The sequence below is a fragment of the Mytilus edulis genome, chromosome 11 (genome assembly GCF_963676685.1).
Source record: "Mytilus edulis chromosome 11, xbMytEdul2.2, whole genome shotgun sequence".
Lineage (NCBI taxonomy): Eukaryota > Metazoa > Mollusca > Bivalvia > Mytilida > Mytilidae > Mytilus > Mytilus edulis.
Genome location: NC_092354.1, coordinates 1,768,878 through 1,787,180, shown reverse-complemented (window position 1 = coordinate 1,787,180; position 18,303 = coordinate 1,768,878). Strand labels below are relative to the sequence as shown.

Here is an 18,303-nt window from a genome sequence, read left to right as displayed (position 1 = left end):
CATGGGAGTTTGTATTTCTTGCTCCTATATTATGTATTTCTTAAATATTTTCTTCGCCTAAAATGTGATCGATGTTTATATTGTTCTTATTAGTCCGGAATTTTATAGTACGAATCACACCTCTTTAACACAAGTGAAAAAGAAAGGGGGAACCTTGACTGAATGACACAGTACAAAACTCCCAGTATATTTTATTTTATCATGGCCATTATAATGCTTAATCTTCATGTATATATTGTTTACTACAAACATGAAATCGACAATAAAATTATACCACCAGCTATTTAATTGTACCATGTTGGTACTACTTCTACTACTTTGCGTTACACGAAGTTCCTCAAAACAAGGACTTGGTATAGAAAGTCCCTGCTCAAAATAAGGCAATTTTGACATTTCAAAGAACTCTGGTGTTTTTCGTTTTATTTTGTCTGGCATTGTCGGTATGTTTTCGTCTTATAAGTTTGAAATCCCCATTGCACGTTATATGTTGCCTCCCTTATTGTGCAGCAGCAAATATTCCAGAAGTATGTTATAAATACTTAAGATCTTGTGTCATGACTAAATAATTGAATCCTTTTTGTCAGACAGGATAATATGCTCATCTCGGGTCCTTTAATAGCTAACTTACTTTGGTCTCTTGCATGTGGAGAGTGGTCTCATTAGCAATCATATACTACACATATAATATATATATATATATAGTACCACATCTCCTTTTAATGGGCGCACTACGTTTGCACACATTTGGGAATTAAAATGTTTTACATTTCCACTCAGCTTTTGATTACATTTGCACGCATTTATTTAACAGGTTTATTTCAATAATAATAATAATAATTTTATTTGCAAAATACACCCATATGGGTCAAGCAAACACAAATACAACATTTAATACAGACAGTGAAGAATTACAAATATAAACATAAAAAAAAACATAGTTATAAATGGTAATTAATGTAACCTTTGATGGACATGGACCTCATTTTCGCAATTCTAAAGATTGCTTTATAAAGTCACCAATTTCTGTCAAAAGCTCAGATTTAGGATTTAAAAGTTGTTTTAGCTTTAAAAGTGGTTGATAATTTGTAAAATCAGAATTTATATTATTAATCTTTAAAAATAAGCAATCTATTAAAGTTGAGTTTAGTTTGCAATATAGAAAAAAATGGTATTTATCATCAATTTTATTACAAAGTTTACATAACCTTTGATCTCTGGGTACATTTTTATATCTTCCCATTTCAACCTCTAGGTTATGGTCACTAACCCTTAATTTTGAAATTATTTGTCTGGTTTTAAAATTTGATTCTTTTAATAAATAATTTTCAATTTTTATCTCAGTCAATCTAGATTGCCAGCATGTTCTCTTTTTATCCAAAAAAGTGTCTCGCAACAAAATTTCAGTGATTTGATACCTCAAGCTGACTTGCATAATAAAATTATATCAATGCATTAACCAAAACTGACCATATTTACATTTTATTATGTAAATCTATATATATAGCTGCACAGTACATAGTAAATCAGCAATATTTTGATATCAGAATGCACTGCATTATACAAATGAGTCGACAGTAACATTGCAACACAATGTCAACACAAATTTATTCCAATCATTTAGATTGCCAGCATATCCTCTTTTTATTTAAAATAGTGTCTTGCAACAAAATTTCAGTGATTTGATACCTCAAGCTGACTCATATAATAAAATTATTTTAACGTGTCAACATAATTTCAGTGATTTGATACCTCAAGCTGACTCATATAATAAAATTATTTTAACGTGTCAACATAATTTCAGTGATTTGATACCTCAAGCTGACTCATATAATAAAATTATTTTAACGTGTCAACATAATTTCAGTGATTTGATACCTCAAGCTGACTCATATAATAAAATTATTTTAACACGTCAACAAAATTTCAGTGATTTGATACCTCAAGCTGACTCATATAATAAAATTATTTTAACTCGTCAACAAAATTTTAGTGATTTTATACCTCAACAATGCTCAAGCTGACTCATATAATAAAATTATTTTAATGCGTCAACAAAATTTCAGTGATTTGATACCTCAAGTTGACTTATATGATAAAATTATTTTAACGTGTCAACAAAATTTCAGTGATTTGATACCTGAACAATCATGACAATGCTGAAGCTGACTCATATAATAAAATTATTTTTACACGTCAACAAAATTTCAGTGATTTGATACCTCAAGCTGACTCATATAATAAAATTATTTTAAGGCGTCAACAAAATTTCAGTGATTTGATACCTCAACAATGCTGAAGCTGACTCATATAATTAAATTAGTTTAACACGTAAACAAAATTTCAGTGATTTGATACCTCAAGCTGACTTATATGATAAAATTATTTTAACGCGTCAACAAAATTTCAGTGATTTGATACCTCAACAATGCTGAAGCTGACTCATATAATTAAATTAGTTTAACACGTAAACAAAATTTCAGTGATTTGATACCTCAAGCTGACTCATGTGATAAAATTATTTTAACGCGTCAACAAAATTTCAGTGATTTGATACCTCAACAATGCTGAAGCTGACTCATATAATAAAATTCGTTTAACACGTAAACAAAATTTCAGTGATTTGATACCTCAAGCTGACTCATATAGTAAAATTATTTTAAGGAGTCAACAAAATTTCAGTAATTTGATACCTCAAGCTGACTCAAATAATAAAATTATATTTTAAAACTGACCATATTCGCTCTTTATTATGCAGTCTTCAAGCTGAACTGCTAAATCTACAGGCCCGCAGCTCAATTTTTGAAAATTTTTAGTTAGATTCTGTTGGCCTGTAGGTCTAATTTTTACAGGCCCGAGAGCAATTTTACCAGCCTGGGCTGCCTGGGCTGCCACTCGTCGTGAAGACTGCATAAATTATGTAAATCAATATATACAAAATGATATAGCAGCATAGTAAATCAGCAATATTTTGATGTCAGAATGGATTGCCATTATATAAATTTTGTTGATTGTTGGCATGTCTTTTTTTATTTAAAATATTGTCTCGAAACAAAATTTCAGTGATTTGAAACCTCAGGCTGACCATGCTGACTCATAATAAAATTATTTAAACATGTCAACCAAAACTAACCATATAAGCACTTAATCATGTCTATTATGTAAATCTATATAGCAGCATAGCAAATCAGCAATATTTTGATTCTTTTCTGTTTTCGTAATATAAAACGGTCACTGAAGTCAGTATCTGTATCTGTATTTCAAACTTCTGAACATGGATGGGTATGACGTTAATTCATTTTGGCTATTGTTTGATTGGTGGATCTGCGCATAAATAAGTCATACTTGCTGAGGTGTGCTCATTTAAACCCAGTGGTTCAGGATATTTTGTAAGATTCACCATATCACTAATCCTGGCTGAACTGGCTGCTTGAACTGTTTATGCATATAACAATCACTTTTCCATGGTGGCGTCATATATTTTGTTTTATGACATCAAAATTTTACGGGAAATTCTACATGTCTATTAATGGCAGACAAATAGCGATAAGGTTTATAAAACTAACCCAGTAGTACATCCCTCAACAAAGTGACTGACATGAGAGATACTTTCATGACTTTATAATGAGAAGTTCTCTTCTTGGAAAAGTATACTGTTACATGTAGTATATTATGTCGGTTGGTTGATTTTGTTGGTAGCTAAATTTCAAGTGGCAAATATTTCATTCCTGTTCACATAAGTATTTTTTCGAACGTTCACGGTATCATTTATAATTTATAATGATAAATCTAACACAATTGACGAGATTGTTCATAGTTATACAACACCTTATGTGCAATACATGTAACACTGTACAGTGTACAATTTCCTTTGAACATTTTCTGGAAAACAGAATCGTGAATCCAAGGCAAACAAACGTGAATTACGAAGGAATATTTATGAAGAGCCTGTCAAAAATGGGGAACGAAACAACGTTAAAAATGATGTTGATAACCCATGATATAAAAATAATGTTCCTATGCGCGGATAACCTCTGTATACGGCTTCTACTTAAAAAAAATCATTTATTTTAATTTATGATAGCTGCAAGTGATAACAACTGTCCAATCTTTATAGCCATTGTTCTCTATAAATAAGAATATGAAAAAATAAAATAATTACTTTAATAAACACATTAAAAATAAATTTTTTCGTATTCTTATCTATAATATATATTTAGACTACCGGGTATAGTAATTTGCTACTCTGGAAAAATATTAATTAAGATTATTATTATTGTTTATGTTTACAATCCGAAAAAATAAAATAAAAAGAACTTCGATTTCCACCAATGAAATGTCGTACACCATTCATTCACACCATTCCCGATTGCACGTTACACGATCACACCATTCCTCATACACCATTACACCATTCCCCTTACACCATACACCATAGCACCATACACCTTACACCATTGCACCATACACCTTACACCATTACACCATACACGTTTTTTTGGGAAGTTTACACCATCCAAGGGCTGTACATGTCCAACTGGCAGGTGTCATCTGACATCGACCTCATTTTCATGGTTCAGTGGTTATAGTTAAGTGTTTGTGTTTTGGTCTGTTTTTCTTATACTGTATGCAATAGGTCTACTGTATTTAGTGTATGGAATGATTGTAAAGTATACATGTCTAGCTGGCAGGTGTCAACTGACCTTGACCACATTTTCATGGTTGAATGGTCAAATATAAAAAAGAAGATGTGGTATGATTGCCAATGAAACAACTGTCCACAAGAGACCAAAATGATACAGACATTAACCGTACGGCCTTCAACAATGAGCAAAGCCCATACTGTATAGTCAGCTATGAAAGGCCCAAATAAGACAATGTAAAACAATTCAAACGAGAAAACAAACTGCCTTGTTTATATAAAAAAATGAACCATAAGTTAAGTTTTTGAGTTTTGGTCTTTTCTTCTAATACTACACAATGTATATACAATAGGTCAACTATATTTGGTGTATGGAAATATTTTATGATCAATATGTCAGTCGCATAGGTTTTATTTGACCTTGACCTCATTTTCAGGGTTCATTGCTCAGTGATAAGTTTTTGGGTTATGGTCTGTTTTTCTTAAACTATAAGCAATAGGTCAACTATATTTGTTGTATGGAAGAACACACCCTATACCAATCGTAAACTACTGACACAACTACCATCTCATCATACTCCAACAACACACCCTACATCAATCAAATACTACTGACACAACTACCATCTCATCATACTCCACCAACACACCCTACATCAATCATATACTACTGACACAACTACCATCTCATCATAATCTACCAACACACCCTATATCAATCATAAACTACTGACACAACTACCATCAAATCATACTCTACCAACACACACTACATCAATCATACACTACTGACACAACTACCATCTAATCACATTCCACCAACACACTCTACATCATTCATATACTACTGACACAACTACCATCTCATCATACTCCACAAACACACCCAACACCAATCCTACACTACTGACACAACTACCATCTAATCCCATTCCACCAACACACTCTACATCATTCATATACTACTGACACAACTACCATCTTATCATACTCCACAAACCCACCTAACACCAATCCTACACTACTGACACAACTACCATCTAATCACATTCCACCAACACACCCTACATCAATCATACACTACTGACACAACTACCATCTAATCACATTCCACCAACACACTCTACATCATTCATATACTACTGACACACCTACCATCTTATCATACTCCACAAACCCACCTAACACCAATCCTACACTACTGATACAACTACCATCTCATCATACTCTGCCAACACACTCTACTTCAATCATATACTACTGACATAACTACCATCTCATCATACTCCACCAACACACCCTACACCAATCCTACACTACTGACAACTACCATCTTATCATACTCCACAAACCCACCTAACATCAATTCTTCATTACTGACACGACTATCATCTCATCATACATCACCAACACACCTAACACCAATCCTACATTACTAACACAACTACCATCTCATCATACTCTGCCAACACACCTAACACCAATCCTACACTACTGACACAACTACCATCTCATCATACTCTGCCAACACACCTAACACCAATCCTACACAACTGACACAACTACCATCTCATCATACTGCAGCAACACACCTTACACCAATCCTACACTACTGACACAACTACAATCTCATCATACTGCACCAACACACCTAACACCAATCCTACACTACTGACACAACTACCATCTCATCATACTCCAACACACATACCCCCAATCATACACTACTGATACAACTACCATCTCATCATACTCCACCAACAAACCTTACACCAATCCTACACTACTGACACAACTACCATCTCATCATACTCCACCAACACACCTAACACCAATCCTACACTACTGACACAACTACCATCTAATAATACTCCACCAACACACCTAACACCAATCCTACACTACTGACACAACTAACATCTCATCATACTCCACCAACACACCTAACACAATCCTACACTACTGACACAACTACCATCTAATAATACTCCGACAACACACCTAATACCAATCATACACTACTGACACAACTACCATCTCATCATACTCCACCAACACACATACCACCCATCATACACTACTGACACAACTTCCATCTCATCACACTCCATCAACACACCTAACACCAATCCTACACTACTGACACAACTACCATCTCATCATACTCTGTCAACACACCTAACACCAATCCTACACTACTGACACAACTACCATCTCATCATACTCTGCCAACACACTTAACACCAATCCTACACTACTCACACAACTACCATCTCATCATACTCTACCAACACACCTAACACCAATCCTACACTACTGACACAAAAACCATCTCATCATACTCTACCAACACACCTACCACCAATCATACACTACTGACACAACTACCATCTCATCATACTCCACCAACACACATACCACCCATCATACACTACTGACACAACTTCCATCTCATCACACTCCATCAACACACCTAACACCAATCCTACACTACTGACACAACTACCATCTCATCATACTCTGTCAACACACCTAACACCAATCCTACACTACTGACACAACTACCATCTCATCATACTCTGCCAACACACTTAACACCAATACTACACTATTCACACAACTTCCATCTCATCATACTCTACCAACACACCTACTACCAATCATACACTACTGACACAACTACCATCTCATCATACTCCACCAACAAACCTTACACCAATCATACACTACTGACACAACTATAATCTCATCATACTCTGCCAACACACTTAACACCAATCCTACACTACTGACACAACTACCATCACATCATACTCCTCCAACACACCTAACACCAATCCTACACTACAGACACAACTACCATCTCATCATACTCCACCAACACACCTAACACCAATCCTACACTACTGACACAACAACCATCTCATCATACTCTGCCAACACACTTAACACCAATCCTACACTACTGACACAACTACCATCTCATCATACTCTACCAACACACCTAACACCAATCCTACACTACTGACACAACAACCATCTCATCATACTCTACCAACACACCTACCACCAATCATACACTACTGACACAACTACAATCTCATTTACTCCACCAACACATCTACCACCAATTATACACTAGTGATACAACTACCATCTCATCATACTCCACCAACAAACCTTACACCAATCATACACTACTGACACAACTACCATCTCATCATACTCTGCCAACACACCTAACACCAATCATATACTACTGACACAACTACCATCTCATCATACTCCACCAACACACCTACCACCAATCATACACTACTGACACAACAACCATCTCATCATACTCCACCAACAAACCTAACACCAATCCTACATTACTGACACAACTACCATCTCATCATACTCCACCAACACACCTAACACCAATCATGTACTACTGACACAACTACCATCCCATCATACTCCACCAACACACCCTACATCAATCATATACTACTGACACAACAACCATCTCATCATACTGTACCAGCACACCCTTCAGCAATCCAATTACACATCCTACACCACCAGCACATCAACCATCCAATCAAACCTTACCATCATAACTACCATCTAATCACATTCAACCAAAATACGTTACACCAATTATACACTACTAACAAAGCTATGATCTAATCCTACTCCAGCAACACATCATACACTACCAACACAACTACAATCTTATCATACTTTACCAACACACTTGATACCAAGCATTCACTAATTAATCTATTAGCCAATATAAAAAGTATAAAACAACAGTGTTACCCACATATTTCAGCCTTTTATAATGCAGGTGTCATTTTGCTTGTAAATAGAGCACAAACAAGAAAAATGATACTCCATAGCAACATATATTACAGTTTTCTTCATGTGTCATTAATATTATGATATTGAAAAGAGCACAAACAAGAAAAGTGACACTCCGCAGTAACATATGTTAGCCTTTTACTTGTGTGTCTTAGTGGTTGTCAATGAAGCACTTTATAGAATAATAATACTCTCATTATCCATGTGAATTGAACATATACCACGAATAATGACACTCCACAGTAACATATGTCAGCCTTTTACTCATTTGTGATATTAGTTGTCAATAAAGCACATAATTGAATAATAATATTATTATTTATGTGAATCGAACACAAAGCACGAAAAATGACACTCTGCAGTAACATGTGTCAGCCTTTTACTCATGTGTCATAGTGGTTGTCATAAAGCAAGTACTATATTAATAATACTCTCATTGTCAATGTGAATAGAACAAAAATCACGATATGTAAGCTTTTTACTCATGTGTCATAGTTGTTGTCAATAAAGCACGTACTAGAATAATAATATGGACTGTCATCATCCATGTGAATCAAACAAAAATCACGAATAATGACTCACCACAGTAACATATGTCAGCATTTTACTCATGTGTCATAGTTGTTGTAAATAAAGCACTTACTAGAATAATAATATGGACTCTCATCATCCATGTGAATCGAACAAAAATCACGAAAAATTACACTCCAGAGTAACGTATGTCAGCCTTTTACTCATGTGTCATAGTTGTTGTAAATAAAGCACTTACTAGAATAATGATATGGACTCTCATCATCCATGTGAATCGAACAAAAATCACGAAAAATTACACTCCAGAGTAACGTATGTCAGCCTTTTACTCATGTGTCATAGTTGTTGTAAATAAAGCACTTACTAGAATAATGATATGGACTCGCATCATCCATGTGAATCGAACAAAAATCACGAAAAATTACACTCCAGAGTAACGTATGTCAGCCTTTTACTCATGTGTCATAGTTGTTGTAAATAAAGTATGTACTATAATAATATTACTCTGAATTGAACACAAAATACGAATAATAACACAGTAACACATGTCAGCCTTTTACTCATGTGCTATTAAACTCGTGAATATAGAGCAAGCAAGAATAACAGACATATGGTTTGAGCACATATGTTTTAGGAGTCGCACATAAACATGATTATCTCTGAAATAATCAGAGATATGTATGAATAAAGAAACAATCCCAGCTGTATTTTTCAGAATGTATTTTAATATAACAGTTGTACCAGTAATATGAGATATTTCATATGTTCCAAATATGTAGAGTTAGTAAAATCCCTAACACTCTGTTGTTACTTATTACAAGTTAATGACACATACAAAATTAACTGTAGTTTCCAGACAGATTTTGAATTATCATAAAGATAGCTTTATTTCTTGTAGTTTGTTTGGTTTTAATTAAATATTTTACATACTGCAATCATTTCTTTAACCATGTTAACAGTAAAATATCAAACATTATTCATTGATCTCTTTATAATGTTACTTCATATTTGTTGTTGGTTTAGGTTCACTGGTTTTTAGGTCAAGTATAAATAAGACTATTCTGCATTGTATAGATAAAATTGATGCAACAGTTATCTATTATTTATTGCATTATACATGTTATATAGGTAACATTAGTGCAATAATTTACCTATTATTTATCGTTTTGAATTATATTCTAGGTAACATTAATGCAACAATTACCTATTATTTATCGTTTTACATTGTACATGTTGTATAGGTAAAATTTATGCAACAGTTACCTATTACTTAATGTTTTACAGTTTTTTGAAATAAAAGATATATATGTGTATAATAAATGAAAGATTATTTGATTGTATTTCAGGGTAGGACTCCTTATGATCTGGTAACAATATCAACGTATCAATGTTCTGAAAAGAAGAAGAAAGAAGTGATGGGCTTCCTTAAGGTAAATAGTATTGTCTTACTTTAAAAGATATTTACAGATTATGAGAGACAAAACAGACTTGGTACAAAGAAATTACAATTAAACAGTTGCCTGTAGTTTTCAATGTCATTGTAGTAATTTTTGTCAGTTAACAATGTAAGTTGACAATTCCAAGCTTGTTGCCTAATATACATGTTGGCATATGTGGAAGACAAATGTTTATAATCTGTGTTCTCATCTGTTGGATGCCATAGGGCCAAGTGAGCTATGGGCCAGGTGAGCTTTTCCCATCACTTGGCGTCCGGCGTCCGGCGTCGTCCAACGTCGTTAACTTTTACAAAAATCTTCTCCTCTGAAATTAATTGGCTAAATTTCACCAAACTTGGCCACAATCATCATTGGGGTATCTAGTTTAAAAATTGTGTCCGGTGACCCGCCAAACCAACCAAGATGGCCGCCATGGCTAAAAATAGAACATAGGGGCAAAATGCAGTTTTTGGCTTATAACTCAAAAACCAAAGCATTTAGAGCAATCTGACGTCAGTAAAATTGTTTATCAGGTTAAGATCTATCTGCCCTGAAATTTTCAGATGAATCGGACAACCCGTTGTTGGGTTGCGGCCCCTAAATTGCTAAATTTAAGGAAATTTTACTGTTTTTGGTTGTTATCTTGAACATTATTATAGATAGAGATAAACTGTAAACAGCAATAATGTTTAGCAGAGTAAGATTTACAAATACGTCAACATGACCGAAATGATCAGTTGACCCCTTTAGGAGTTATTGCCCTTTATAGTATATATTTAACCATTTTTCGTAAATCTTAGTAATCTTTTACAAAAATCTTCTCCTCTGAAATGAATGGGCTAAATTTCACCAAACTTGGCCACAATCATCATTGGGGTATATAGTTTAAAAATAGTGTCCAGTGACCCGCAAAACCAACCAAGATGGCCGTCATGGCTAAAAATAGAACATAGGGGCAAAATGCAGTTTTTGGCTTATAACTCAAAAACCAAAGCATTTAGAGCAATCTGACGTCGGTAAAATTGTTTATCAGGTTAAGATATATCTGCCCTGAAATTTTCAGATGAATCGGACAACCCGTTGTTGGGTTGCGGCCACTAAATTGGTAAATTTAAGGAAATTTTACTGTTTTTGGTTGTTATCTTGAATATTATTATAGATAGAGATAAACTGTAAACAGCAATAATGTTCAGCAGAAAAAGATTTACAAATAAGTCAACATGACCGAAATGATCAGTTGACCGCTTTAGGAGTTATTGCCCTTTATAGTATATATTTAACCATTTTTCGTAAATCTTAGTAATCTTTTACAAAAATCTTCTCCTCTGAAATGAATGGGCTAAATTTCACCAAACTTGGCCATAATCATCATTGGGGTATCTAGTTTAAAAATAGTGTCCAGTGACCCGCCAAACCAACCAAGATGGCCGTCATGGCTAAAAATAGAACATAGGGGCAAAATGCAGTTTTTGGCTTATAACTCAAAAACCAAAGCATTTAGAGCAATCTGACGTCGGTAAAATTGTTTATCAGGTTAAGATATATCTGCCCTGAAATTTTCAGATGAATCGGACAACCCGTTGTTGGGTTGCGGCCACTAAATTGGTAAATTTAAGGAAATTTTACTGTTTTTGGTTGTTATCTTGAATATTATTATAGATAGAGATAAACTGTAAACAGCAATAATGTTCAGCAGAAAAAGATTTACAAATAAGTCAACATGACCGAAATGATCAGTTGACCCCTTTAGGAGTTATTGCCCTTTATAGTATATTTTTAACCATTTTTCGTAAATCTTAGTAATCTTTTACAAAAATCTTCTCCTCTGAAATGAATGGGCTAAATTTCACCAAACTTGGCCACAATCATCATTGGGGTATTTAGTTTAAAAATAGTGTCCAGTGACCCACCAAACCAACCAAGATGGCCGTCATGGCTAAAAATAGAACATAGGGGCAAAATGCAGTTTTTGGCTTATAACTCAAAAACCAAAGCATTTAGAGCAAATCTGACGTCGGTAAAATTGTTTATTAGGTTAAGATCTATCTGCCCTGAAATTTTCAGATGAATCAGACAACCCGTTGTTGGGTTGCGGCCCCTAAATTGGTAAATTTAAGGAAATTTTACTGTTTTTGGTTGTTATCTTATATATATATCTTTATTCTCATAAAGCCAATGCATTACATCGGTACAGAGATAACAAATACAACAATAAATATTTACAATATGTACAAGCGATGTATGTATGTATTATTATAGATAGAGATAAACTGTAAACAGCAATAATGTTCAGCAGAGTAAGATTTACAAATAAGTCAACATGACCGAAATGATCAGTTGACCCCTTTAGGAGTTATTGCCCTTTATAGTATATATTTAATCATTTTTCGTAAATCTTAGTAATCTTTTACAAAAATCTTCTCCTCTGAAATGAATGGGCTAAATTTCACCAAACTTGGCCACAATCATCATTGGGGTATTTAGTTTAAAAATAGTGTCCAGTGACCCACCAAACCAACCAAGATGGCCGTCATGGCTAAAAATAGAACATAGGGGCAAAATGCAGTTTTTGGCTTATAACTCAAAAACCAAAGAATTTAGAGCAAATCTGACGTCGTGAAATTGTTTATCAGGTTAAGATCTGTCTGCCCTGAAATTTTCAGATGAATCGGACAACCCGTTGTTGGGTTGCGTCCCCTAAATTGGTCAATTTAAGGAAATTTTACTATTTTTGGTTGTTATCTTGAATATTATTATAGATAAAGATAAACTGTAAACAGCAATAATGTTCAGCAGAGTAAGATTTACAAATAAGTCAACATGACCGAAATGATCAGTTGACCCCTTTAGGAGTTATTGCCCTTTATAGTATATTTTTAACCATTTTTCGTAAATCTTAGTAATCTTTTACAAAAATCTTCTCCTCTGAAATGAATGGGCTAAATTTCACCAAACTTGGCCACAATCATCATTGGGGTATCTAGTTTAAAAATAGTGTCCAGTGACCCGCCAAACCAACCAAGATGGCCGTCATGGCTAAAAATAGAACATAGGGGCAAAATGCAGTTTTTGGCTTATAACTCAAAAACCAAAGCATTTAGAGCAATCTGACGTCGGTAAAATTGTTTATCAGGTTAAGATATATCTGCCCTGAAATTTTCAGATGAATCGGACAACCCGTTGTTGGGTTGCGGCCACTAAATTGGTAAATTTAAGGAAATTTTACTGTTTTTGGTTGTTATCTTGAATATTATTATAGATAGAGATAAACTGTAAACAGCAATAATGTTCAGCAGAAAAAGATTTACAAATAAGTCAACATGACCGAAATGATCAGTTGACCCCTTTAGGAGTTATTGCCCTTTATAGTATATTTTTAACCATTTTTCGTAAATCTTAGTAATCTTTTACAAAAATCTTCTCCTCTGAAATGAATGGGCTAAATTTCACCAAACTTGGCCACAATCATCATTGGGGTATTTAGTTTAAAAATAGTGTCCAGTGACCCACCAAACCAACCAAGATGGCCGTCATGGCTAAAAATAGAACATAGGGGCAAAATGCAGTTTTTGGCTTATAACTCAAAAACCAAAGCATTTAGAGCAAATCTGACGTCGGTAAAATTGTTTATTAGGTTAAGATCTATCTGCCCTGAAATTTTCAGATGAATCAGACAACCCGTTGTTGGGTTGCGGCCCCTAAATTGGTAAATTTAAGGAAATTTTACTGTTTTTGGTTGTTATCTTGAATATTATTATAGATAGAGATAAACTGTAAACAGCAATAATGTTCAGCAGAGTAAGATTTACAAATAAGTCAACATGACCGAAATGATCAGTTGACCCCTTTAGGAGTTATTGCCCTTTATAGTATATATTTAATCATTTTTCGTAAATCTTAGTAATCTTTTACAAAAATCTTCTCCTCTGAAATGAATGGGCTAAATTTCACCAAACTTGGCCACAATCATCATTGGGGTATTTAGTTTAAAAATAGTGTCCAGTGACCCACCAAACCAACCAAGATGGCCGTCATGGCTAAAAATAGAACATAGGGGCAAAATGCAGTTTTTGGCTTATAACTCAAAAACCAAAGAATTTAGAGCAAATCTGACGTCGTGAAATTGTTTATCAGGTTAAGATCTGTCTGCCCTGAAATTTTCATATGAATCGGACAACCCGTTGTTGGGTTGCGTCCCCTAAATTGGTCAATTTAAGGAAATTTTACTATTTTTGGTTGTTATCTTGAATATTATTATAGATAGAGATAAACTGTAAACAGCAATAATGTTCAGCAGAGTAAGATTTACAAATAAGTCAACATGACCGAAATGATCAGTTGACCCCTTTAGGAGTTATTGCCCTTTATAGTATATATTTAACCATTTTTCGTAAATCTTAGTAATCTTTTACAAAAATCTTCTCCTCTGAAATGAATGGGCTAAATTTCACCAAACTTGGCCACAATCATCATTGGGGTATTTAGTTTAAAAATAGTGTCCAGTGACCCACCAAACCAACCAAGATGGCCGTCATGGCTAAAAATAGAACATAGGGGCAAAATGCAGTTTTTGGCTTATAACTCAAAAACCAAAGAATTTAGAGCAAATCTGACGTCGGTAAATTTGTTTATCAGGTTAAGATCTATCTGCCCTGAAATTTTCAGATGAATCGGACAACCCGTTGTTGGGTTGCGTCCCCTAAATTGGTCAATTTAAGGAAATTTTAGTATTTTTGGTTGTTATCTTGAATATTATTATAGATAGAGATAAACTGTAAACAGCAATAATGTTCAGCAGAGTAAGATTTACAAATAAGTCAACATGACCAAAATGGTCAGTTGACCCCTTTAGGAGTTATTGCCCTTTATAGTAAATTTTTAACCATTTTTCGTAAATTTTAGTATTCTTTTACAAAAATCTTCTCCTCTGAGACTACTTGGCCAAACTTAACCAAACTTGGCCACAATCATTATTGGGGTATGTAGTTTAAAAATTGTGTCCGGTGACCCGCAAAACCAACCAAGATGGCCACCATGGCTGAAAATAAAACATAGGGGTGAAATGCAGTTTTTGGCTTATAACTCTAATAGGTCAAGATCTATCTGCCCTGAAATTTTCAAATAAATCAGACAACCCGTTGTTGGGTTGCTGCCCATAAATTGATAATTTTAAGGAAATTTCACTGTTTTTGGTTTTTATCTTGAAAATTATTATAGATAGAGATAAACTGTAAACAGCAATAATGTTCAGCAGAGTAAGATTTAAAATAAGTCAACATGACCGAAATGATCAGTTGACCCCTTTAGGAGTAATTGCCCTTTATAGTATATTTTTAACCATTTTTCGTAAATCTTAGTAATCTTTTACAAAAATCTTCTCCTCTGAAACTACTGGGCCAAATTAATCCAAACTTAGCCACAATCATCTTTGTGGTATGTAGTTAAGAAAAATGTGTGGCGTGACCCTGCCAACCAACCAAGATGGCAACCATGGCTAAAAATAGAACATAGGGGTAAAATGTAGATTTTGGCTTATAACTTTTAAACCAAAGCATTTAAAGCAAATCTGACATGGGGGTGAAATGATCTATTAGGTCAAGATCTATCTGCCCTGAAATTTTCAGACAAATCGAACAACCCGTTGTTGGGTTGCAGCCCCAGAATTAGTAAATTTAAGGACATTTTGCAGTTTTTGCTTATTTTTTTAAATATTATTATAGATATAGATAAACTGTAAACAGCAATAATGTTCAGCAAAGTAAGATTTACAAATAGATCAACATGACCAAAATTGTCAGTCAATCCATTAAGGAGTTATTGCCCTTTATAGTCAATTTTTAACCATTTTTTCTAACATTTTAGTATTCTTTTAAAAAATCTTCTCCTCTGAAACTACTGGGCCAAATTTAACCAAACTTAGCCACAATCATCATTTGGGTATCTTGTTTTAAAAATGTGTGGCATGACCCTGCCAAACCAAGATGGCCGCCATGGCTTAAAATAGAACATAGGGGTAAAATGTAGATTTTGGCTTATTACTCTAAAACCAAAGCATTTAGAGCAAATCTGACATGGGGTAAAATAATCTATTAGGTCAAGATCTATCTGCCCTGAAATTTTCAGACAAAACAGACAACCTGTTGTTGGGTTGCTGCCCCAGAATTAGTAATTTTAAGGACATTTTGCAGTTTTTGGTTATTATCTTGAATATTATAATAGCTAGAGATAAACTGTAAACAGCATTAATGTTCAGCAAAGTAAGATTTACAAATAAGTCAACATGACCAAAATTTCAGTTTACCCCTTAAGGAGTTATTGCCCTTTATAGTCATTTTTGTCGAGCCTGCAACTTTTGTTGCAGAAAGCTCGACATAGGGATAGTGATCCGGCGGCGGCGGCGGCGTCGGCTACGGCGGCGGTGTTAGCTCACTTCTTAAAAGCTATATATTTTAGAAGGTGGAAGACATGGATGCTTCATATTTTGTTTATAGATGCCTCATGTTACGAATTTTCCGTCAGTCACATGTCCATTGTCCTTGACCTCATTTTCATGGTTCAGATTTTTTGTAATGTTAAATTCTCTCTTACTGTTAGTAATAGGATAACTATATTTTGTATGTGCGTACCTTGCAAGGTCCTCATGCCCATCAGACAGTTTTCACTTGACCTCGACCTCATTTCATGGATCAGTGAACAAGGTTAAGTTTTGGTGGTCAAGTCCATATCTCAGATACTATAAGCAATAGGTCTAGTATATTCTGTGTATGGAAGGACTGTAAGGTGTACATGTACAACTGGCAGGTGTCATCTGACCTTGACCTCATTTTCATGGTTCAGTGGTTGTAGTTAAGTTTTTGTGTTTTGGTATGTTTTTCTCATATTTTATGCAATAGGTTTACTATATTTGTTGTATGGAATGATTGTAAGGTGTACATGTCTAGCGGGCAGATGTCACCTGACCTTGACCTCCTTTTCATGGTTCAGTGGTCAAAGTTAAGTTTTTGAGTTTTGGTCTTTTTATTTAATTCATGTACTATATGTCATAGGTGAACTTTTGGTCTTTTTATCTAATGCTATATGCCATAGGTCAACTATATTTGATGTATGGAAATATTTTATGATCTATATGTCAGTCGTGCAGGTTTTATTTGACCTTGACCTGGTTTTCATGGTTTATTGCTCAGTGTTAAGTTTTTGTGTTTTGGTCTATTTTCTTAAACTATAAGCAATAGGTCAACTATATTTGTTGTATGGAAGCATTGTTAGCTGTATATGTCTGCCTGGCATATGGTTCAACTGACCCTGACCTCAATTTCATGGTTCATATTAAGTTTATGTGACAGTAGTAATAAAGCTTTATATTTAGGAGTATCAACATAATATCAATGATTAGTAAAGAAGGCGAGACATTTCAGTGTGTGCACTCTTGTTTAACAATTTTCATAAATATTTGTAAATTTTTAGAATACATTTTCCACTGTAATTACGGGGCAAAGTTCATTATAGATAGAGATAATTGTAGCAAGAAGAATGTCCAGTAAAGTTAGATCTACAAACACATCATGATCACCAAAACACAATTTTGTCATGAATTTATCTGTGTCCATTGTGTAATATGCACATAGACCAAGGTGAGCGACACTGGCTCTTGAGAGCCTCTAGTTTTATAAGCAAGTCAAAATTTTGACGGGACATATTATGGGTATACAAATGTCCAGTGTCCATCCGTCTGTCCGGCGTAAACATGTCGCACCATAACTTGAGAACACCTTATTTAAATTTCATGAAACTTAATATAGTTGTTTCTTATGATGGTCAAATGAAAATAAGATTTAAACTTTATGAGTT

At 34.2% G+C, this 18,303-nt stretch overlaps 1 protein-coding gene across 1 annotated transcript in view; it reads left to right on the top strand.

Annotated features, from left to right (window-relative positions):
* LOC139495375 (uncharacterized) overlaps positions 1–10,473 on the top strand; it is a 49,760-nt gene extending 39,287 nt beyond the window's left edge. Inside the window, exon 6 of the mRNA XM_071283682.1 lies at positions 10,366–10,473. Within this exon, the coding sequence (XP_071139783.1) occupies positions 10,366–10,473 (108 nt within the window). The remainder of the gene's footprint in view (positions 1–10,365) is intronic.
* Positions 10,474–18,303: the final 7,830 nt, after the last annotated feature.